The sequence below is a fragment of the Apteryx mantelli genome, chromosome 2, assembly GCF_036417845.1.
Source record: "Apteryx mantelli isolate bAptMan1 chromosome 2, bAptMan1.hap1, whole genome shotgun sequence".
NCBI classification, from domain to species: Eukaryota; Metazoa; Chordata; class Aves; order Apterygiformes; family Apterygidae; genus Apteryx; species Apteryx mantelli.
Window position 1 is genome coordinate 168,603,363 of NC_089979.1, and position 24,663 is coordinate 168,628,025.

The 24,663-nt window shown below is 41.8% G+C and overlaps 1 protein-coding gene across 1 annotated transcript in view; it reads right to left on the reverse strand.

Annotated features, from left to right (window-relative positions):
- The window catches only part of LOC136991349 (obscurin-like), a 157,830-nt gene that overhangs the window by 28,125 nt on the left and 105,042 nt on the right, over positions 1-24,663 (reverse strand). The window contains exons 73-80 of the mRNA XM_067292216.1: positions 23,600-23,764; positions 22,688-22,846; positions 21,229-21,406; positions 19,853-19,966; positions 18,931-19,098; positions 18,559-18,661; positions 17,811-17,940; positions 16,545-16,650 (exon numbers count right to left, since the gene is read on the reverse strand). Coding sequence (XP_067148317.1) covers positions 16,545-16,650; positions 17,811-17,940; positions 18,559-18,661; positions 18,931-19,098; positions 19,853-19,966; positions 21,229-21,406; positions 22,688-22,846; positions 23,600-23,764 — 1,123 coding nt within the window. The remainder of the gene's footprint in view (positions 1-16,544; positions 16,651-17,810; positions 17,941-18,558; positions 18,662-18,930; positions 19,099-19,852; positions 19,967-21,228; positions 21,407-22,687; positions 22,847-23,599; positions 23,765-24,663) is intronic.

Sequence of the window (24,663 nt, forward strand, 5' to 3'; positions counted from 1 at the left end):
CACTGCACCGCACTGCGCACACACTCAGCCTCCCATCAGACGACCTGCAGAACATGGGCGGTAACAACGAACGAAGGAGGCCAGCTCCAAGCTCAACTCTACGTGGGCTGCTCTGACAAAAACACCTCTCTTAAGACCAGCGAGATGAACCCAGCTGTGCCCTGTTGTGCCGATACGGAGCCTTATGTGCAAGAACGATGTTATTCCTGCAGAGAAGGGGAAGGAGGAGTGAGCAGGTACCAGACTGACCAGCGCTTCTGGAGAAGGGAGGGGGAAGGATGACAGGGCTGATAATGAGCTTATAAACCTGAGAGGACGGCAGAAGAGACCGTGAAGCTACCACTTACAGAATAATGTATTATTTGTCCTACTTTGCAATACCAGATTTGCTGGGCCCTGCACTGGAAACTAGCTGAAATTTAAATATTTGTACAGGACTGTGCCACTGCAAGGCACTGTAGAGGCTAGGTCAGCTGGTGGGTACAGATGAAGTAATGTACAGAGGTTGTACACAGAGAAGCATTACACAGAGGAAGACGCAACTCCGACCTCAAGACAACTCAAAGTCTTGAGGGCAGAGAGAAGACAAAAGCTTTTCATACATATAAATGGCTTCTCAAGCTCATGTCCTTGCAGAACAACTACCCCGTAGACAAATAACATGGTTTCATTCCCAGTCAGCGCTGGCAGGAGAGGAGAGGATAGGATAGGATAGGATAGGATAGGATAGGATAGGATAGGATAATTCGGATTGGAAAGGACCTCAAGAGGTAATCTAGTCCAATCTCCTGCCCAAGACTCTTTCCACTAATCTCGACAAGGTACAACAAAGGCACAGACAATATCTAGCAATATCCTCAACTACTTATCAAGATAGACAAAATCTGTGCCAGATTAAGACTTTTCCTCATGTCCCTGATGTGGCTTGCAAAGCAAGAGTGCCAACCCAAACCATAATTTGGGCCACGACAAAACTGGCTAAAAAGCTCCATTTTAAAACACCCTGTTTTGGTGCCTAAACCTTCAGTATTTTAAAAATGTTTCCCATAGGAATAAGAAACAAATACTACCCCCGTGGGTAGTAAAAAAGCATTCTGATTGGTTTTTTGGCAGCCTATAAAATCCCTTGCCCCAGGGTTGAGCATGTGCCAAAAGGCCCAGCTCTGCAACCTTTTGAGCCAATTCGCAAGGAGAGTTAGCAGGTATCATGCTGACAGAAAAAATAAGAGCACTTGCATACAAATGAGGAAATTCCCACTTTGCAGATGTCCACTGAAATGCCCATAAAGTGAGTTTCCAGCTGTTAGGAGCAATGATAATTAGCGGCAAATAGCCATGATGACTATACTGCAAGTCCAAACCTACACAGAACTATCTCAGAAAACATGTGCTTCTCCTTGTTTTTTATTTTTCCTGTTTGTCCATCCTTACCCTGTGGGAAGCTCAGACATCTTCCCTGAAGTTGGGATTTTTTAATAAAGACAAAAAATCAGATGTTCTTCCTTGGCAGGATTTGTCAGAGCAAAGGAAAGCTCGAAATGAAAAAACAAAAGAAATTCTGCCTCAAAAACGGGCTTGATTCCCTCAGCCTTCGCCTGATTTTAGGTTTGGCCCTGACTTGTTTGATGTCATTCACACAGAGGAAAGTCCTGTAGCTGTTTTGATTCTGCTCCTTTCCCATCCTTGAGAAAATAAATTCTCGTGACAGACCTCAGCAGGCGAAAGTTGAAGCCTGCATTTGCATCAGCCCCCTTTGAAGACATCTCATTGGATTTTTGTTTTTAATATCCTTCCCATGAGCAAGATTTCAGTTCCGGGTTTGTTGAGGGAAGAAGCAAGTCTTGCTCACTCCATGTCCCACCAGCCCGTCATTGTTCATCAGCACTGATCTGGATGGAAGATGCTTAAATGTTTCTCTAGATAAATCTTGCGATTCCTTGATGTTCCTGCTGCGATTGCCACCACCTCGTGCTGTCCTATGAGCTGGGCAGCTGCCAATAAGTGAACTATTTGGAAATAAAGGAAGCACTCTTAGTATCTCTTGGGGAGAAAATATATTTCAGTTTAACCAGGCTTAATTTAATTATGGTATCATGGTCAAATCAATTAAACGCTCTTTTTGCAAATGAATATACTCGCCCTTCGTCCCCTGGGCAAACAGGTATAACGTGACCAGAACTGGGCAATGATGTTTTACATGGAATAGATGCGAGCCTGCAGGATGACCCTGACAGTTGTTAACATGTGGTGGCCGCGGGGCTAGCACAGCTTCGTTCAAAGTCAACCCTGCGTCACACGCGTGCACCTCTAGCTCGAACCAGTGGTGCTTTAAGCTCAAGTTAAGAGGACTGCTGAGGCAGAGGTTCTCCAACACTTCTGGCTCGCGAGCTACTGCGGCATTCAGAGCTCCTCCATGCTGCTCATCCAGCCCCTTTCCTCCCTGTTTAGTGATGGCACACAGAATCAAGCTACCAAAATGAGGAGTTTGAATTTGAGCTGAGGTTAAGTCAAACTAACGCTGCGGTGAGGACACCCCTGTGGCAGACAGGTATTTTCCCGGTTCCAAAATGTTATATGGGAACCTTTCGGCCCACTCTCTCTCTCTCAGGCCAAAACCCAGGAACACAACACCGACACATGTTTTGAAGTTCCAGTTCAACCTTGAAGAAGCATGCAAGGGGATGAGCATTGCTCAGAATTATCCAGTCTGAAATCTGAGTTGGAAGCATCCCTAAAAATAGGTTCTTTTGCTTCAACGCTTCTGAAACTGTCCCTAAAAACTGCAGCTAGAGCCCACCTAGAGTCACGTTCTTGGGTTGCAACCCAACTCCTGCTGAAGTCAATGGGAGAAGTGGACTAGCTGGTGGAGCACTGAGTGCCGTTAATAAACAAAAACACAGAAACCCGGTGATACAGAACATTTATTGATATTAAGTCAGCAGCTAACAGATCTTGCATTCAGATTTTTTTGTCCTGCTGTTTTGTATCTCAAGCCAACCGAGCTTTCCACTTCTTTAATTTACCTGCAGGAATTATAGTAAAACATTCTTTGTATTAAAATTTTTAATACAACTGTATGTTTTCATCTACACGAAATAAATTCCCACACATCTCATTAGTTATCTACACAGTTTAATCACTTACAAGCATAATTATTAACCTCTAGGAAAATATTTTGAAAATAAATGTAAGAGACTTTTCATAAATCTTTCAGGTTTTGAACAGGCTTGCACAGGATTTTAAAAATTCCTTTAAATTAATTCTCTTTTGCTTAAATTTCAAAAGAAAATGTAAACAGATGTTAATTGCTTTGGACTGATGAATTGAAATATAGTTATTTCTTCTATGACATCTGAACTACAATTTTCCAGCTTGTTTTAAAAACAAAAAACAACAAAAAAACAAAAAATGAGCATCAATCAGATCAGGAGGAAACCTCTACATTCCTTTATACATCTGGATCAGCCTTATGGATGAATATTCTATTTTTAAAGACTATTAAAGGACAAATTCTTTTCTCAGCAGCATCTATGTAAATCTGAATCAAATCCACTTAGTCCTGTGGAATTATTCGGGATTGATAATGGAATACCTGAGATCAGAATCAGTCCCAATAAGAAAGAAATATTTTCAGTTTCAAAGGGATTTCCGTGTTGTATGTCTGCTACTTTCCAATATACAGTGCAATATATGAAAAAGCACTAATATATATCCATTGTATTGCTTAATTATAAAATGAACAGTATAAACCAAAGAGTTGCTATCAAAAACAGAAGAGTAACACTAAAGAGGCTTGATTTCTTTCACCACATGTAATCACTGGAAAAGTGTCCTGTATCATGAGGGTAGTGCACATGTTATTACACATAATATTCTGTCCAGATATTGCAATGAAAAAGGCTGCAAAATTAATGCATTCATTTCAGTCACCACACAATCAAGGTGCAGCCACAGGAGAGAGGGGAAAAAAAAAAAAGTATTCTTTTCTACAAGCACCTTTCTTAAATTCAATCCCCGTTAGGGGCAATATCCCCTGGAGGACTCTAGAACAAGTTTCACGATATTACCTAGCTGGGAAACACCGAGACAGACCATCACACACCAACATTTCCAAGGCAAAAACTCACTCAAACCCCTTCAGGCTAGTTAGAAATTCAACCGTGCCTGAGCATTTCTGGTTTTCCTGCACCTTCCAAAAGAAAACATTTGTTGCACACAGCTCAGCTGGGAAAAGACGTTGGACTTCTCGCCTCATACCTCCGTCAGATAGACAGGGCCAGCGCTTGCTCCTGTTGAGAGCAATGACAAACTCCAGCTGACTTCAACCAATATTTGGCTGGGCCTATGAGCCAATACTAGGACCTATGAGCCCATTTCTTTCCAGGACTGAGCGACTTTTGGAAGGTCTGTGCAACACCCGTTTTCGGTGAAGCCAACAGGAATGGGCCATGCTCAGCATATCTCAGTGGCATTCAGTCCCTTGAAGGACCGTGTTCTTAACCATATTCCTAGCCTTCCCCGTGCATTTGGCACTCCCGTGGCAAAGCTCCAAGACAACCCAACCCAGCGCGGGAGGGGTGACCTCTACGACACAGCTAAACACACATGGCTACAGTAATACGATGCAATTGCAACTGGCAGTGCTTCCAAGCAGCCCAACTCATTATAACGTTACAACCAGGTGTATTTTTCAACCAGATATTTGTGGTAAAGTTCTCTCTTCTTTCTTTTTCTTTTTTTATTGTCTTTGTGCTCCTGTATTTTGCTGTAGCTCAGTGGCAGATTCCTTTTAGCAAATTTAGGAGACATTAACCATCAAACCGTTAACAGTACCGTTTAACCACTGGCATGTACAGGAGATCAAATACTCTGGTTTATCCTTCTAATGTTTCGTCACAAAGACCACATTTGTCATTCTTTATGTGTATTAGCTTCTGATTATAGATGCAGTAAGCATTTTGTGCTGTCCTTTAGCCTTTTGGCGCACATTAGGCAAATCTGTATCTTAACAGGTACGGTTTATAAATCCACAATGCTCAAATGCAGAATAATGAAACCTCTATCTTTAGACAACTAGGAAGTGGACTTGAAAATAGGAGTAATTTTAAAAAGCTTTTTTTTTTTTTTTTTTACTTAAATTGGAAAAGAGTAGTGAAATCCTTGTCTTCCTCAAGTCAGTGGGACTTTGACCACTGACTTCAGTCAAATCAGGATTTCAACCAAAAGGTTTGAGCAGCCCTTTACATTCCTAGTAAACGCAGTATTTTCTCTATGTTTCATTCTGCAGTAGAAGTTTAGAATAATTTTAACCAGACTGTGCATGTTGAAAGGTTTATGAAGGAATTTTTGGTAGAGCTAATTGGCGTCAAAAGTGTACAGTAAAGTCAAAGCAGTGTGAAGCTTCATGACCTTCTGGCATACACAGTGACGGGAGATTGCTTTAGGTGAAAACACTTCTCCCACCCTGGCTGCTGAAAGATGTTGAAAAGCTTAGATACTTTCACCTTCTTGCTACACCATAATTTACAAATTAGCACTTTAAATCATTTTTAAGTTCATGGACAAAACTGTCATTTATATTTTCGTCACAGGCAGGAGAATCAGGCTTTTCCTAAACCTACCATCACTGTTTCACTATGGAATGATATATGTTCACCTTGATCAAAGCTTTTAAAATTATAAACTGATCTGACACACATGTTCCCTTTAAGACTGGAAAAGCTCTACATGTCATATTTAAATACATTTTCTCAAAGGTATTGCCTCGCACATGTTTCCTTGCAATCCTCACCACCAATTCCCTTCACCTAGAACATTTTCTTTTTCTTTTCTTTTTTTTTTTTTAAATGCTGCTTTCTTTTGTTTTTAAAATTATGCTTGTATCTGTTCAGCTCTGGGAGAGGTCTTCTGTGCTGATATGCAACGTAACAGGCTCGCCAATCGTCCCATAGCTGAGGGTTCTTGTGGAAACTTCAGTTTTAAAGCTTGACTGCCCGTTGTCTGCCGAGAGCTGGACTTCGGTGCAGAATGACGGTTTCACTGTGAAGGAGGGACCAGGAGCCGCTGCTGCTGCTGCTGCTGCATGCGCTCCAGGCGTCGCTGCCATGCAGGTATCGCTGACGTGGAAAGAGATGTTTGAGGGGCCTACAGACTGCACGCCAGTTACTCTGGAGGCTGACACAAACACGCCTCCCGGAACGTGCTCCTCAAACTTGCTGAAAAATCTCTGCCTTGGCTTGGAAACAACACGTCTCCCCAGATTCAGCAGCACTGGCTTCCCAATCGTTGGCTCATTAATCTCTGTCTGGAGCACAGAGATTTCGCAGGGTTTGTCTGCCGTATGGCTCTGATCATCACACCCATAGGTCTCACCTTCTTCAGGAACATAATCTTCAAGATCCTCCAAAGTTAGTACTTTTCCATTGTGGGTTAGGATTTTGCGGTCCCGGGTGCTAATGTCATCTGTCTGTAGTTCCTCTGGTTCATCAACTATAATGACATTATCCTCTTCCGGAAGCATATCTTGCGTTACTTCTGGTACCTCTTCTCCAGCAGGCCAAGACGCGTCTAATTCGTCTGCCTCTTCTTTAACCTCTGCACTCATTGGTGAGAACAGAAGTTCAGGCTTGTCTGCAGCAGCTGTCTCAAAACTGAAGACCAAAGGCTCACCCCCACAGGCAAGCAACGGGGAAGTGACTTCTGAAACATAGTTAGCACTTGTTTCCTGAGTGTATCCCCTTCCTTCAGTTCCATAATCGATAAATGAATTGCTTCCTAGCTGTTCAGATCCACACGGAGAACTCCTGTCTTCACTGCTGACTGGAGGTCCTTCCTGATCGGTTGCATATGCCAGGGGCTGGATATCAACATCAGAGAGACTGTCTTTGGGCAAAGAAGATTTTGGCTGTTCCACTAATTTATTGTTGGAGTTGTTTGTGTTTGGATCATCTTCTGGGGAACGCCTAGGCCTAGAGCTGGGAAAAGTGAATGTTAACACCCCCGAGTCATCTTTTTCTTGTTTTGCTGGGGAAGACCCTCTTCTCCTCATAGGTTTTGGTGATTTTTTCATCTTGAATTCAATTATTTCTTCGACTTCAACCCATTTGGGCTTTTGCTCTTCCACCTGGGTCTCTATGACGATATCTCTAGCTGCTGCTCCTTGCCTGTCCTCTGGTTCTGTTACAAAAAGCACGGGGACAGCAGACTTTGGCGTTGCCTCCTGCTCGTGTCTGTGGACTGGCTGTCTGATCTTTGAAACATAAACTGGTTCTGGAGTTGGCTCCGCTCTTGGCGAGCGGGAAGGCGAATAACCTGAAGAAGGACGTGCAGGAGAAACCCTTCCCTTTTGTCTTGGGCTCTTCACCACAGTGGTTATTGTTTCCTCTCTGATGACAGAAATGGTTGAAATGGAGTTGGCAGGAAGACAAGACTTTTCTGGGAGCCACACTCCGTGTCAGCACATGCCATGGTTGATCAAGGCACTACAGTGGTGTTAGTTTTGTAAGCACTTCAGCTTGTTGTGAAGAGCGTGTCATTTTGGAAGGGGTACACACCCACACGCACACCCACACGCACACCCACATGCCCATCTCCAGCTTACTTTCTGAATCAGGCAAAACCTCAAAGCCATTCCTCCCACATGGATCCAAGTGCCACTAGCCTCCTTGAGTGCATGGACACACCATGAGTATGTCCAGCTGGGAAATGTTCTTCTGGATGCTGCTATATATCATTTGCCTGTGTTGACCATTTGCTATGCTACTTCGGACCCATATAGCAGTTTCACCCGAAGATCTTCAACACTCAAGGAGTTTAATCTTTTCCTGAGTCTTCTTGGCTAAAACCCCAGTTTTATCCAACTTAATGGCAAAATGCCCTTTATTTCAGAAGGGTCAGTAGCTTACCCCTCTTTTTTAATAAATGTATCTATCTATATTTCTATTTTATTGATTAAAATGAGTATTTTGAGAGGAAGTATTATCTGTGTTTCTGAGAAGCAGAGAACTGCATTTTCACACACAGAACAGTTATATTAAAAGGGCATTAAGCATTTGTGGAAGCCAGGAAAAGAGAGTTAGAAGATTTTCCTGCAGAAGTCACCCATGCCAAAATGTACCTGTTCTTACTTGCCATAATATTGTTATTGCAGACACAGCCTGATCCTGCTACCAGCAATTGATACGGGAGCACCAGATTGGTCTGATATGCATGATAACTATTTCTCAGAATAATTCTGTTGGTCTTTCTTTAGATTTCTGGGGGTATCCAAAGCAGCTGGGATTTCTCAGCATCCCTGTATAGATATACACAACTTCTGCTCCCATCCCAGGACAAGCTGGGACTTTAAGTGAGCTAGAGATGAAACTGCATTAAACGGCTTTAAAATTTGGGGACAGGAACGTCTGTGAACCCAGACTACACTAATCTTAATTTACATGTTTAACACACAGGTTTTCATACAGATTTTTCAATGTTTTTTTCACGGAAAAAGTCAAAGGGAAAGATGGTATTTGCTTTGGACGTAGATGGAAGCGGATGCTCTACAGCAGAGGTAATTGGTTCAGTGAAAATAACAGGTAAAGCCAATTTTGTTTCTGTGTTGAGATTCTGCTTCTAACTCTAAGCCACAGAGAATAAAAAAAGTGGAATAACTAAAGGATAAAAAGACAGTGGCCTGAATCAAGAAGGAACATTTACGAATCAAAATAGCTGCTTTTTCATTCCTCTCTTTCTCTCCGTTTCCTCATCAACCTCATGCTCTAGTCTGACCACTCTGCCACTGAAAGCCAAGAGCTCTGCTCTCCAGCCATCTCTGCTTTGGCTCCAGAGCAGAGCTACAGGGCAGGGCGGAAAGAGTCCTTGTGAAAGGACAACCTCTTTGTCCTCTTGCCATTGTCTAACCAGGCTGGAAGACAAATTGTCTTAGAGATCTTGTAACCTTTCTCATTTATCATTCTCATCTTTGGAGACTAGACCCAGCCTGGTATTGTCTTCTCCTATGGAGACCAGACTTCTTTTCACTGTCAATCCATCCCTTTGAGGATGCAGTAAAGTCCAGGACTGGATCAGCTACGGTGAGACTATCTTTAATCCAGAGCACTCCCTTCCCAGAACTGCTACTGCTTCACTCTTTCCTCCAAGTTATCAGCACTTTTCTACTCCTCCAGCCCACGTTGGGCTTGTCTGCTGTCTGACTGCTACAGAGCTTTAAGGCTTGAAGGCTTTTTTACAGCCTTTATAACTACCATGGTGCCATTTTGAATTACATGAGAGTAAATCACTGCTGAAAAAGATGAGAATATAGCTGCACTAAAGACTTTGTTTTACGTTGCAAGGTTAAAATGCTTTTTTTGTGTGTTCCTAAGGTCTAGGATTTGCATATCTAGACTTTGGTCACCCCCGTCTCTAAATTATTCATGAATTTATACTCTGCTGGTAAAGTTTCAAAGCTGCTTCTGTTGCTCAGCTTGCTTCATTTGAAGGAGAGCTGAAATGTGCCCTTTCACACTCGTTCCCAAACTGTATCCCATCACTGTCCCACTTCAAGCTGAGGTCCACTCTACTGAGTTCATGACCCCAGAGCAAAAGGAGGCGAATTTCTGTTGTTTTGTGATCCTACTCATAAATGTACCAACCTCCCTCGGGGCTGCTAGGAGGAGGGACGTGTTCTTATAGACTGTTAGCTCAAAATGGGCAAAGGGCACAGATAATAACTAATAATCATCATAAAAAATAGTAAGAGATGAAAGGTAGAGCCGTTGCTTAAACATATCTCAGCTGTCATTTCACGCATCCTCCTCATCACTTAACAAAGGTTAAAAAAATTTAAAAAACAGTCAACTATCAGAATCATGTCAAAGTCGAGAAGTGGTTGTAGCAAAGTTATGACTCTTGTGGGAATGTGTCTCCCCAAAATATCATTGCATAAGCACCTTTCACCATTAGGATGTGGTCTGTATAGCTCTGCTTGGAGGCCTAACATGGAAAGACAATGTCCCCCTTCCAGCACATAAAACAATTCTACTACGTATTTATTTATGATACTTAAAAAGATACTGTAAGATTTCAATGGCCGATTAGCTTCTGGTCTACATATGACTGAGAAAGTACTCATTTTGCTCTGATTTATCTTTATATATTACAGGCACCCAACATAAACCAGGCTGAAAGTATCCAAAAATCCCAAGTCGCTACCAGGATGATACTTCATATTAGAAATATAGACCCACAGAGAGGAGAAATGCGCAACATTATTAAACTTCCTCCTGCTTCATCATAAAAGGCTTTTCTTAAGAATTTAAAACAGGAAGCAGGAGGAAATAATCGTAAGCTATGAGATATTCGTTGTATTTGTGCATCTTTTGAGCGGGCAGAGCTCAGAAGCAGCTTCCTTTCAAGACTGGGACAGGTCCTGCCTTTCTCGAGCTCTTATGCGACTCCTGCAGGTTTCACTGTAATTTATTCTCACATAATATCATAAAAAAACTGGCCCAGGCTGTGTCTAACACCAGTGTTGCTATTTTTGGAAAGGGACGGTAAGATTTTTCAGCTTGTGACTTTGCGTAACACAAAATAACATGAGATCTGGTGGGATGGGAATGAACACACTTGCATGGCCAATAAACACAAGCTTGTTATTGGATCATGCATAGGCAGCAAGGCAAAACACAGAAGTTACCAAAAAAAAAAAAAAAGTCAGCACTTACATGATGATGGTTTTCTTGGGCACTTTAGTCTCTTGCTCAGTGACTACAAAGAAAACAGTATGAACAGCATGGGGTTAAATAAGGCAAAAGCTGAAATGATTAAATTAACTTTTTTAGTTAATCAGAATAAACTTGAGTGAAGAAAAACACCTGTACCATCCCATCCATGCTTTCTGTGGTTACTTCCAGCATCACCTTTCGTGTTTCTGACCAAGAATGAGCATTCAGGGTGCTGCCTGAATAATGAAGAATTTAGATTTGCACAGGTTTTTTGTTTTGTGGCTATCCATATTGCAAATACTGTTTTTTCTACCATGAGATCCTGACATTTCTGTTTGAAACATCAAAGCTAGAAAACAAGGAGGGGTTTTTCTGCCCCTTTTTTTTTCCCCCTGTAATAACATGGTGATGGTTTAAGAAACATTGCTATGGAAAATCCTGGAGAGCTGAAATCCTTTAAGCTGAGAAGCTTTTATCAGAAAAAGAGTTGCCCCAAAACACTCAACAGTCAGCTTCCAGGCTTTTGCAGACTAGATGCAAACCCCATACTGATAACAATGAAAACTAAAATCATTATCATCAGCACAGAAAAATCAGCATCACAAAATCCCTAGGAAATCCAGGGGCAGCTTGGTAATATATTTACGTCTACTGCAGCTGGCTTTTGCTATCATTTACAATTTTTTCTAGCTCTTGTCTCATAAAGAACTGGAAGTTCTTGAGGCATATCAAGACCAAAAAAATAAAAAAAAAGTAATGATTTTTCATACATCTCTTAAAATGGACATTTTAAAAATAAGAAAGGTAACATTTGAAGGCTTCATAAAGATTTTCAGCAGTTTCCCAACCTATCTGCTGGCCTAAAATTAAGGCACCATTTGAACCAGACTGTTTTGATTATGTTCTGAACAGCTGAGTCTATTTGGGACCTAGGAAAAAAACAGCAGCATGACCCACTTTTTATTTAATTCTAAGTTAGTAAAGTTCCTAAAAAAAATTAATTTAATCTCAAAGTGTTTTTCCAGCAATTGTTTTGCAATCTTCCAGACCACCCTATATAGTAAATAAAATTTTTAGTTGGTACAATTAAAAGTGAAATGCAGCTTAAACAAAAAAAATAGAAGAAATCTGTTTGCAGTCCCTAGTCTTTCTCACTCTGATAACAGCTATGGCCATCAAAAAAGTAACATTTACCAAACTTGCTATTGTGCTATTTCCATAAAATCATAGTTATTGCAGAGGGAACTTGTAGTATCTGTGTTTTCTCTGATAGAGCTTATGGTAAATGCTGATGTTTGCAGTACTGGCCAAAAACTGCACTGACTGGAAATTAAAAATACTTACAGTATTAGATATAACTTAACTTCCAAGGGCTCTCTGCTACCACTAAGTAAAACTGGAAATCCCACCATGACTACGGAGAATTTTGTGCAAATACTGATGTTAATATCTGACCTAGAGCTTGAAGTTTTCTTTGCAGAGCCTTGTCTTATTTACGTGTGTACAAATCTGGAACAAACCCAATAGACTCAGGCATGTTACTCCAGAGCTACGTAGGTTTAAACAAAATAATCTGGGGAATTAAGAGTTTATCAGGTAAGTAAAGGACAAGATTGTTTTCAAATGTTTATCTCTGAATGCAAGTACAATATAGCCTTTTTAACCTATCATTAGATCATAATTTTAAAACACTTTAAAACATCTCTTTTTAATTATGAAATGAGTATTGCTCAGTGATGGAAGATGAGCTGAGCGCTCGAATAACTCACTGCACCCAAGTTAGAAATTTTCACTGAATTTTTAAACCTTTAAATCAATATTGTGCAACTTATACACAACATAACTTTTAGAAAATCTCATCAAATAACGTAACGAGATGAATCCATAAGCAGCAAGAGAATCAGTCCTGCTGTAAATAGGGCATTAATTAATTTGATTACATACATAAACAAAGGGCTTTTAGAGGGTTGTTTTAACAGCAGCTACACGTAGCTGATAATTAAATATGTATTTAATGAACTTCCTCACTGTCTGTAAGAGGAATTCTCTTGCATGCCTTGCTTTATTAATGCCTGTTCTTGCCGTCCATCCAAATGACATCAATTGCAGTATTTCCATATGCAGCGGATGTCAAAGGGATTCAGTATGCAAAAGTTCAGCAGCCCTGGGCACGAGAAAGCTGTAAACGGCACAGAGTAAAGGCGTCCTGAGGACCTGCAGTTTAGTGCATGACAGAGGAATTTTATATGTACGACCCAAGGTATGAGAGAGGATTTAAGCAATCCTATGTGAAGGACAGAACCACACGAAAGTAGGATGAGAGTAATTTGGGTTGCCTCTTCCGAGAGAAAAACACCCTGCATCGGTTTTTGCACCAGATTTATCATTTCAACTTGTTTGAGAGCATTTTAGGAAAACAGCTTTGCAAAGCAGGAGCTCCTGATAAGCAGGTTAAAAGCTGTAAGCATTAGGATCAGCCAGTGCTTCTGCAGGACCAGACTCTTCTTTGGTTAATGCATTAAATGATCGACTCACAAGTTATGAAACATTTAGGGTAACTCTGAATGAAAGTCGACTCTTGGTGGATGTGAACGGATGAAATGCAGTTTCCAGCACGGCCCTTACTACAAACTCTACCTTCCACTTTCTCCCCTCACAGAAGCCTAAATCTATTTTTCCTTTGCGGAAACCACAGGAACGCTGCTCTGCTTTCACCCCTCTTCTGCTACATTTCAGTGCTTAACGTGCGATGGCCGATATATTTAATCCAGCATCAACTGCTGAAGCTATTTTCAATTTGAACAACTTGTGGACACACTGCAGTTTTCTAAATTGCATGAAAGAAATGTCAATGTTTTGCACTCTCTGGAAAGGGAAAAAAAAATGTTTCGCTCTTGCAGCAACTGAGATGATCCTAAAGACAGACTGTGCTCACTCACGTTATGCACTGAAAAACATACGACCAGCCAAAAATTGAGACTAACCAAGAACGATAACAGAATAAAAGCAATGAGGAAACTATCCTAATCATCACCCCAACCAGGGAACTTTAAAAAGGTCAGGGGGACAAACTCATATTCCCCATTTCTTCAGTAAGAGGGTAGCACTAAGAGATACAATGTCTCTCTAGCTCTTAAAGAAATGTTATATTTGAAAGCCTCAGAATATTTAGCTTTATCCTGCGAGACCGATATTACCAAAAGTCGGAGGTATAAGGTCCTAAGTAACTTGTCCAAAGCTCTGCAAGGAGAACTAAGGCAGAACTACGAAGAGATTCCTGTTTCCCTGCTCTAAATGGTATATTCTGGGCATCTCTCTTCTCTAAGCTTCTGCTCATCTCCACTTGTGGTGCCGACCCATTCCCTCACCATTGACTGTCTCGTTGTACGGCCAGGACACGCCAGCCTGGATGAGAATTCAACGCCTTTCAGGAATGCAGGACTTTCACAAGTTAGTGAACCTGGCGTACTCGATCACAATGTTAATACGTTAAAAAAGGAATGCCAGAGCCACCGCAAGCCAGCCCATGTCAGGACAGATCTGCCGTATGCAGATGAAGCAGCAAGACGGTTGCCCACAAAGCACGTACTCAACTTGAAGTCAAAGAGATGGATCTTCTTTCAGTTACTTTTTTTTTTTTAAAGTGTCTAAAGTCCTTCCAATATCCACCAAAAGCGGATTTTTAAAGCAACTCTCCATTGACTTCAGCGCAGCGACCAGGCGTACCTGAAGGCAGACCTCCGCGTTTCAGGCTTGCAGCCTGAGTTGCCAGCTGCTCACAAAAGGGATTCCTTAGTCCAGTGGTTTTCATCCTTTTGGGGTTTGGTTCTTCCAGTGGGTGTCCAAATTCCCATACCGTGAATTTAAATCTAATGACAACAGGTTTGTTTTGCAGACTCATGGTGACGGGACATGAAAACCCTGCCACTGACTGCAGGTCGGGGCCTGTAAACCACTGGACTAATACGATATTTCAAATTGTGCCCATAGGTTTTGCTCAGCATAATAAACAGCACAGAAAGACAAGAGACGAAAAACTAAAATAATTGCAACTGAAGCCCCTTGGGGGCCTCAAGAGGCTCCAGCAGTAACCACTTCATAGAACCAAGGAGAAATCAGGTAAAACTTAGACCCACTAAGGTCTAGCAGGTGAGCTACAAAACAGACACAGTATTACTATTTTCTAATGGAATAATACCATGCAGCAGTAACGTTGTCTTCTTGGTGAAGCTACCAATAATCCTATTTTCAAAAATAGAAAGGATTATAAAGATGGAAAGAGAAAGCCTCCGTGAGATCCATCTGTCCTCCTTTTCTCTGCCAGATGAACCTGATTTCCTCGATAGCTAGATCGAGGCTGGTTCTTGGTTGTCAAGAAAGCAGCAAATCGGTCAAGGTCAAGGCCTCCTCGGTCAAGGGCATTATGCCAAATTCATCCCTGATGTGATTCTGCTCAAAACAATCATCTTGTCTCATGGGTGAGCCTGGCTCAGCACTACTCTTTGCTCCCTTCGTCCTGAACCAGCTCGCTCTCGATTCCTCTGCGAAGATGAGTCATTTCCTTCCCTATAGCCAAGTCTGGGCAACAGCACAGCACCGATCACAAATGACTTCCTAACACTTCCACAGCTTCCAGGCAATCTCCAGATCACGTTTCTTCAATCAACCTCACAAAATCTTTTATCGCTGTGGGTATTACAGCACATGAGTAATTCAGGGCTGAACGTATATTTTTAAAACCCCGAGAGCTGAGCAATGCTTCTAACGCTGTTTTACAACCCTTGTTCATTTTTATAACATCTTCTGCCTCCGTACAAGAAAACTTCATCAAGACATGCTGCCCTAACAGTAATTTGTCTGTGTTCCTCTATGTCTTGCGTGCAACTTATTTTTCTCTCTTTAGGTCACAGCAAGGACAAAGCATTCAAATACTTCAAGGTTTATCCTACTGAGACGGTTACGGTATTGCTGTACTAACACCATTCTCCCTGCAATGCTTTTGAACTTTTGATGGTTTTCTGATAAAGGACTACAAGGACAGTGCTTGTGCCCATGCCCAGTAGGCCAAGCACACTTCTAACTAGTATCAGCAACCAGCTTCCCATGTCGGTGAACAGTCTTTACTCAGATGAAGCCTCTCATCTAAACTCAGTCTGAATTCACGCTGAATAAGAAGATAACTTCAAGCAGTCGCACCGTAAAAGTGCTAAGAAAGAGATGCCTCACTGGATGGCTGTAAGATCAGTCCACATCACCCTATCAATTCAATTGGAAAAAAAAATGCAGAAAAAAGGGAATAGGTTCTACGACTATGTGGGGTGTAATACCTGAACAGCCCTTGCTAACGGGTGAAGTAATATTGCTCAGGACATACAGCTATTAGTTCTGCTTTCTCAGTCATTCCAGATGCTGCTCAGTGGTATTTCAGGAAGAGATCACAATACACCTGCAGCTTTACTTACAGGACCCTGGTTTTTTGTCAGCAACCCTTAACTCATGTTCTGCCAAACTGACCCACACCTTTTCAAGTACTCCAACGGGAAGAGAAACATTTTCTTGCATTAGTGGCGGTGTGACATACCCTTCACTTGCTCCTCTTTTTCCATATAATGCACTTTTGAGCATTATATGATGAAGTTGATTTGCCAGGTTTAGAAATCAACAGATGGTGATGGCTGTAGAGCTGAGCTGCAACATACCCATGCACCTCTCGATAGACATACAGATACGTGTACACCGACAATCAACATGGATAAGATGGCAAACATATTCGATCCTCAGTGAGATGGTTTTAGAGTAAATCACTGACATACTCACAGAGCTGGTCAAGGATCATACCTTCTATGGTAATGGCTTGATCTCCTCTCCTCTCCTGAGTCAGGGCTGCTGCACTGTGGTGGTAAAGGTCTGCTCCGCTTTTCGCTGACCCTAATCTGTTCACCAGCTAAAGAGAATCATGCAGTACTGAATAAAATGCAGGATGGTTTTATACGATACAACTCTTCTATACGATACTGCAGCTAAGTTAGGAAATTCATTGCAACTCACAGCAGAAAGGGAGGAAGACGTGACCCCAAAACCTAAGCTAGGGTCTGAATGAAGACGTTGCTGCTCAGTGGAGTTCATTATAATGCTTTAGCACAAATGACTCATGTGCACAGACAAGTTACAGCACGTCGGCTAACCTACAGTTACTTGCAGGTCGCTCTGCAGCCTGTGGCTCTGCCCTGAGGTGGCTCTATCTCCACCAACAGACACATATTCCTATCATCTGCCATTTAAATGGTAGTCAAACAGGGGTTTTTGTTTATCAGCCATTTGTCCACCAAGTCTTATTCAGCCCAGGAAATAAGGGATTTGGGGATCTTAGCTTACCACAAATGCAAAGTAATGTAATTTTGCTAAACTTTTAGTAGAAGTCATTAAATTATATCAGATTACCTAGCAATTTATGCAGAATAACTGAAGCTGCTGTGAGCTAAGAGCCATTTACCATCGTTCAGCTGACCCAGGATAAGTTCATAAATTATGGTCAACTGTTATTATACCTGAGCCCTGAGAGCTTGTTCGTATTTTATTACAATGAATGCATAACTTGTGACTAACTTTTAAAAGATTTTTTTGTATTACATTCAAATTATTTTAATCTCTTAGATGCTTCCAGGTATACTTTTTAAATAAACAGGAATTCCAGTGGTTTTCACTTGTATTGAAACCTAATTTTTTCTTTGGGGTTTGGATGCTTTCTTTGCAGCAGCATTAATCTGTTCTTAATTTAAAAACGGTCCAGAAACAAAACTTCATGTCCAATTGCTCCTAAACTTTGCACAGAGGTAGCCCTAGAGGTCTGGATCTGTCTTTAAGCTCCAGAATAAGCTGTTCTTATTTGAACAACCAAAATCTCAGATCAGAATATTCTGAAGCTTTGGGATGATCACAGACCAGGCCCACTTCAGGAGAACCTCACTTTTATGATGAGCTTTTCTGACATGACATGCAACAACAATTAATCAGCCACTAATCTCATACAATCTCTCCAAGGAAAAGGAATTCTCCTATTTATGACATGTCAGACAGCAGATCTTTACATCTCTTTGAACTTACTTCACATTCATAGTATCCCATATCTTCCCTGTCAGGGTTCTTGATCACCAGGACTAACATGCCACTCCGTGGTTCACTGAAAGTCTGGTATTTACTTGTGTCCAACAGCTGCGCACCATCTTTGTACCACCTGCATGGGGAAAATACTGAATGTAAACCAGGAGAAAATATGCAGTGTCAAGGAGTCCCCAGCTCACTCATCCACCTATCAGGCCAGTGGGCAAACAACTCAAGAGTCAACCATTAGAGAAAAGTCTGGATCCCACATTGGCTTTAATTTCCTGGCAGACAGAGCTACAGATAGATCACACATGGATACTTGTACTCATCAGGCCTATGAGATACCGCTCAAGAAATCTCATTAGCCAATGCAGGGAGCAGTGGTCCCAATCCCGAGAAGCTATATTGAGCTTTTTATCTGAATACCCCAGACTGGTTGCTGATAGAATCAACTCAAGTGTAGGGCAGGGAACATGAAGGATTCATAAAATGTTGTCAAGGCATTAGATCTGATACAGTCCTATATCAGGTATTTTCTGTAGGTGTTTCTTTTCAGGTGCTTGCTGGAATAAATTGCATGAGAATGCCAAGAATGTTGGGACCAGGAAAAGCCAGGATTGGGATGGGGACAAGCTGGAGGACACAGAGATGAAGGGTTCATAACCTTGAAGGACAGGGCAGGAGACTGTTCTGACCACCGAAAATGGGAAAAGAGAATTTGTTCCAAAGCGACTTCTAAAGAACTGACCTGATTTGAGGCCTAGGTGCTCCTTCAATAGTACAGGTAAATTGAGCATCTTCGCCGTCAATGTAATAAGCATTTCTAACCGTGTTCACAAACCGTGGTGGCACTGCAAAGCAAGGATAAATGTAGCCAACAGCTGGAACTATGACAACACCCTGACAGATGCAAGGGATGTGTCCCTGACCAGATAATTCTTCCACACAAGACCCTAAAGACCCCATTTTCTAGGAACAATTCACTACTGTACCATCAAAGAACTTTCTCAAGGGAGTATACTGCATATATTATACCGAACTTCTTCATTGCCTTAATATTCATGTTTAGGGGATTACATAACAGACCCCTTGGAAACAACGCATCTGTGCAGGATTTTACCTTGAACAAGGATCTTTCCTAACGTACTGGTACTTCCAGCAGGACTGGAAGCAAAGCACATGTACTGTCCTGAGTCACTGCCTGCTAGGTTGTCCAAGATCAGTGTGCACGAACCATCAGGATCTTCTATTATAATGTGATGGGGATCCACCTCCACTGGTTTCCCATCTTAAAGACACAGGGGGAAAAAAAAAAGTCTTAGTAAATAGTTTGGTATCAATTATGTTTTCTCCCTAGGAATTGCATCCAGCTCTTTTGTCAAGAGGTCCAAGAGCTGTATTTGTTTTCTGCAGCTGAACCTGGTAGTTGAGCAACGAGCTCATCCTCCTCCAGCTCTCTGCAGTACATCCTGTGAACAAAGCACTGCTCCAAGTCACACTCTGCTCTGTTGGGGGATCTCATTCATCATCAATCCTCATTTAAAAATGAAACTCTCCCAAAGTATGTGCTGTGCAGTTGAAGCTCTTACTTGCTACCAAGTGCAGTAAAAGAAACACTTATAAAGAGACTGCAAGCACGCAGAACATATTTTTACGAGGTGTGAACTTATTGCAAAGCTGTTTCCCCTGCAATATAGTTACGCTGAGAAAAGGAATGTGTCCACAGAGCTGCCTGCGTTATCGCATAGAAGGGTCCGAGCTAGTGTAACAAGTTACTCATTTCCAAGAAGTTGTTTAACTGCAACAAGATGTGGCTTCGTAGGGACTTATCTGCAAACCTGAAAAGCAGGGTACATTAAGTCACAGGAAGGTCCATGCTACTGCAGCTTGGTTGCCTAGTAGCTAACTTCTTTAAAGCCAGACTCAGGTGTCTCCCAGTGATCAGCTTACAGATTATCCACTGACAACTTCACAAAGAGCAATATGCACAGAGCACAGTCTTGGAATACGCATTTCGTGGCAATATGACTTGCTGCTTATACCTTTATACCAGCAGACGGATGGCTTGGGAGCTCCTGTAACTTTGCAAGCCAGCTTGACTGTCTCTCCCAGCTCAGCTGTACAGTCTGCCAGTTCTTCCTCAAAGTCCGGCGGTACTGAAACATCAGAATAAGCATGTCAGGCCTGAGGAGGGGGCTCCGTCCACAGAATGCCTATTGCAAAATAAAGTAACAATAGGCAGAATTTTTGCAGAACTGTGAGGTTCAGAATGGGAACCAGAAAAGAAAATTTTAGCAAGTAATGACTTTCAAGGTGACGTGCTGTTCTTGCTTATTTGAGAATAAGTTGAGCCTGCCAAAAGTTGCTTGTTGGCTTTAGAGATGGGACGTAAAAATCCTGGATTTGTTGCTGATCTGGAAGTATTTTAGGCCATGATTTTAATAAGCAAATCCATTATTCAGACACCACACAGCTGTCACAGTTAAGTTAATTCCCCAGTTAATGTGCACCGCTGATAACGAAACCAATATTCTGTTGCTCTGTATGCAGCAAAGTCTATGCTTTGTTAAGAGACTTTTGATTTATTCCTACCACAAGAAGCTATGTAAAATTATTTTGATAGTCTTCCTAATTAGAACACCACACTAAGAGCTTAAAAATAAACTGCCCAGACTTGTTTTCAGTGCATATACACCAAAAACAGATCTGTTTCAGATTTCTAAGAAGCCAGATTGACTTATGCAGTAAAGGACATAATTTCTAGCTCCTATCTGGACAATATGGATTTAATATCCTCCTGATAAATTCTGCGGACACAAAATTGGCGTAGTATTAAATGACAGTGAGGATGAAGCAGCCTGGATGACAAAATAAAAATCCAAAGCAAAGCCATGTGTCCCGATAAAACAAAGTAAGCCAGAACTCTGGAATGGAGGACTCAATACCCAACAAAATCACACTGGTACCAGTAGGTCTCTGGGTCAGGTCTCGGGACTCTTCCCACTGGAGTCTGATGCTTTTCATGGAGTGGGACTGTGGTTTTGTCCCCAAATTCTGTCGTCAGTTACCCTTCTGCAATCCCTGCCAGATCAAATGCCTCTCTAGTGACAACTCTGCAATTTGTTAAAACTTCTAAAACACACTGTTGTCCTATGCTGACAAAGGTGCCTGCCCCAGCTCAGGTGAAGCAGCTACGATCGTTCCACCTGAAGCACACTTGCTGCCTAGTCATGCGAGTTGTTATTTATGGCAGTCTGTGATGTGACTGAAGGAAAACCTCTAACCCTAGTTTAGTTTTTGAGGTGGCAGATGACCCTAGAAGGTTCTCTCCCTCCTAGCAACAAAATCGCCTTCCTGAGTCAGGGAGACATCCCCAAGGCAGCACTGGGAGGTTCACGCCATCTCGGGCTGTACTCACTCCAGACAGGCTGACTGATCCGCTCCTGGATGCCACAGATTTCCTTCACCCAGGAATTCTTGATGTTCACTGTACGCGCCTGAAGGAGGTACTTGCGGACTGAGTCTTCTCGTTCGTGCCAGATTTCAAATGCCCGGTCATCTCCTTCCACAAAGTCATTCACGTCTATGTTGTTCAGCTGTGTAACAACAGGAGCATAAGAACGTCAACACCTTTTTTTTTTTTCTTTTTACTTAGAGATGATTTTTGGCCACTACCTCGCTCCCCACAGTAAGCCCAGAGTTCAGGAAAGTTCAGATCTGGACCTAGTCTTTGTGGACCACAACCACCTTCAATAAAAGTTTAAAATGGAAATAATTATTTGACACCAGCAAGTCTCCTACTTCCAGAATATATTCCCTTCAGTGGACTTGAGTCACGCGTAAGTCCCATTAAAGTTATATTAGATGCTCCAACAGCAAAAGGGGAAATAGTGATAATTTACACTGCTTTTAAAGATTCTTCAGACTGCACGAGCGATGCAAAGTGGCAGTGGCCGAAGAGCAATCAGGATTTCTTTGCAATCCTTTTTCCAGTACACCTGGCTTTCCGAATAGCAAATAGACATTCTCCCATTTTCCGTCTGGGAGTAATTATCACATTTCAGGAAAACAACAGCCAGAATTAAAGGGTATTCCAAGAGCACAGCGCTGTTGGGCTGACATCAGCACCAAGGAACACCACAGTCGGGCACTACATGAAAAGAAATTACACAGCAGTTGCACTCTGGACAAAGCGTCCTTTTTTGCAGGGGGGACGGGAGGAACAGCCTGTGAATATCAGTGATGACAGTGGTAAGTATTTTTAGAAGACCCTGACTGGGGCTAGGTCCAGAAATCCACCTTTTGTTTTGTTTTGTTTTAACTGGAGCTGAGCATCTAATGCCCTAGGGAAACTCTATGTGCAATTTCGTACAGTCTTAATCTGGGCCCTGAATTTTTGAAGATGAGTTGGTCGCATTGATTTCTAAACAGGAATTGGCTTCAGGAAAGGACGTAACCAGCAGAGAGGAGCTAGTGGAAATGTAGCATATAATTGAAACAACGTTTTCTCCAGTTTACTACCAACCCTACAGACTGTGAATACCAAAGATCTACAAACTCTAGCAAATGCTATAGACAGCACCCCAACCAAAATTCACATCAATTTCATGTAATTAATTAACACACTTTAGCTGTAAACTCATTGCTGCACAGTAAAAATCTGCCTGGGCTTCTGATGATGTCTGACATGTTTCCAACAGTGCTAACTGAGGGATTTGGGGACAGACAGAGATTTTACTTGCGCTTCACAGGCTTTCAGAAACAAAGACATAGTTTGAAAGAATTAGTGAAATGTTCTAGTTTTAGATGACCAGAAGCTGGACATAAAAGTCCTCAATGACAGAGAGATGCTCTAGGTGAGGAGGTAAGGAACAGACCTTCATTATGTTCTTGAAGATGTAACTGTACGTGTCTGTTTTCGTGTCCCGCTTTGGTTTGCAGATCACTATATAATTCTTGAAGAGGAAGACATGTCTTTTGTGTCCTTTCCAAGCCATTCTGGCTCCTGGAGCTCCTTCCCACACAATGAAGTGGCCCTGATGGGAAAAAGAAGGAAGACCGCTTAGCCATAACTGGAATAATTACCGCGGTGGCTCACCATCATCTTCCAGCCAACAGATAACAAATGTTTACTGTTACATCCTCATCTTAAGCACTTTATTTTCATTACAACACAGCAGATTGTTTCTAATGCTAAGGGTGATGCATGAGACTGACAGCACTGAGACATGGGCACACAGTGGTCATCACTACATTGGCCTTTAAATGATATTCTTTCCTGTCAGATAAATACAGAACTCAAGTCCAGTTGTCTCAGGTAGGCAGACTCCTCCAGTACTGATACTAACGGAAAATTTATACTGAAAATGCCTAGTGAGCATCTAACTCCTCAGCAATCAACACAAAAAACCCCACTGATGCCAGTAAGCTCAGGAGTTGGACCATGTACCTGGCCCATAAGGGGAGAGAAGGGGCAATAAATAAAATGCTTAAAAATCACATATGGACCAAACCAAATCTCCTCCTGTCGGGTGAGTGGCTCGCAAAGGCAAATAACTACATTATGTGTGAAGTGGCCCATAAGCTCTGGTACTTCAAAACTTCATCAAACCAGTAGGCCCATCTCTCACATGCACAGGGATGTGTCACATATTGAACAATAAAAAAGGCAATAAGGAAATACTCTGTTCAGATATAATTCATAAAGGAGCTTCTTTTAGGACCAAAGGCTACTTGGAAATTACTGAAGGCACATGCAACAATAAAACTGAGTGAGAAATTCCAAGTACCTGTCGGATAGGTTCACCAAGGCTTTCCAAGGTCCCTGGATAATTCTCAATGAGCGAGACATGGAGGTTGTTTTCCGCTCTTCGGGTGAGTGCAGATACAATGGCATAAGCCTGCTCCAGCAAGGCACAGTTTTGACTATTTCTTGCTTTGTTTCGGATTAATTCCTGTAGATGAATGAAGTCAATGTTACAGGGCAGATGTTTCTTTTTAAAAAAAAGGGGCAGGGGGGAGCATTTCCTTGATACCAGAAGAGGTTCCCAGATATCAAACTGTCCTCCAGCTCTTGCATCTGAGCAACTTTTACCCCATTCTCTCACTGTGTGCTCTTTAGCTACCAAATCCTCTCTTTTCCAGCCCATTCTGGGGCCTCCCTGACTATCCATCCTAGCTTTTCCCTGCACCAATTGATACTGAACAAAGACAAAGCTGAAGCATATACCAGACACGCTTCAGTGACTGAAAAAATAAATAAATAAATAAAACCCCCAAAGCAATCCTAAATGTATCTATTGTATTTGTCTTGCCCTTACCCTGCCGATGATACGAGGCATGCAACTCATGTGGCAGTGCTAAAAACACAATAGATATTTGGTAAAATTAAGAAAGGATGGAAAAAATAGGAAACGGCATTATTTCTTCTCACATTTGTTCCTACTGTCCTCTCTCAGCAATGGCGACATGGGAAGCTCCCATGCTCGCTCTCATTTCCAAGAGACCATTAGCTTTGGTGTTTGTGCTCAGGGGCAGGGGTTCAAAATTAGAAAATTAATTTGAACCTTCTTCAAATGATCCAAGTTAGAACACGTAACAATTTTGGCACTTTTCCAATATTTGGATATCCTAATGCTATTTCCCATGAAAAATACTATAAAAATGTTATTTTGAAAAATGTTTTTTTGTGGTACGGGCCAGAACCTGAAACTGTAGGACAGATGAAAGCTGTGAGAGGTGAAACAGTTCATGACGGTAAAATGGTGTAAAGCTTTTCAGAAAACAGAACTTTGTCTAATCTTACCATAACGTGTATATGAAATACAAGGAGGGAACTGCTAAGTCAGTATCT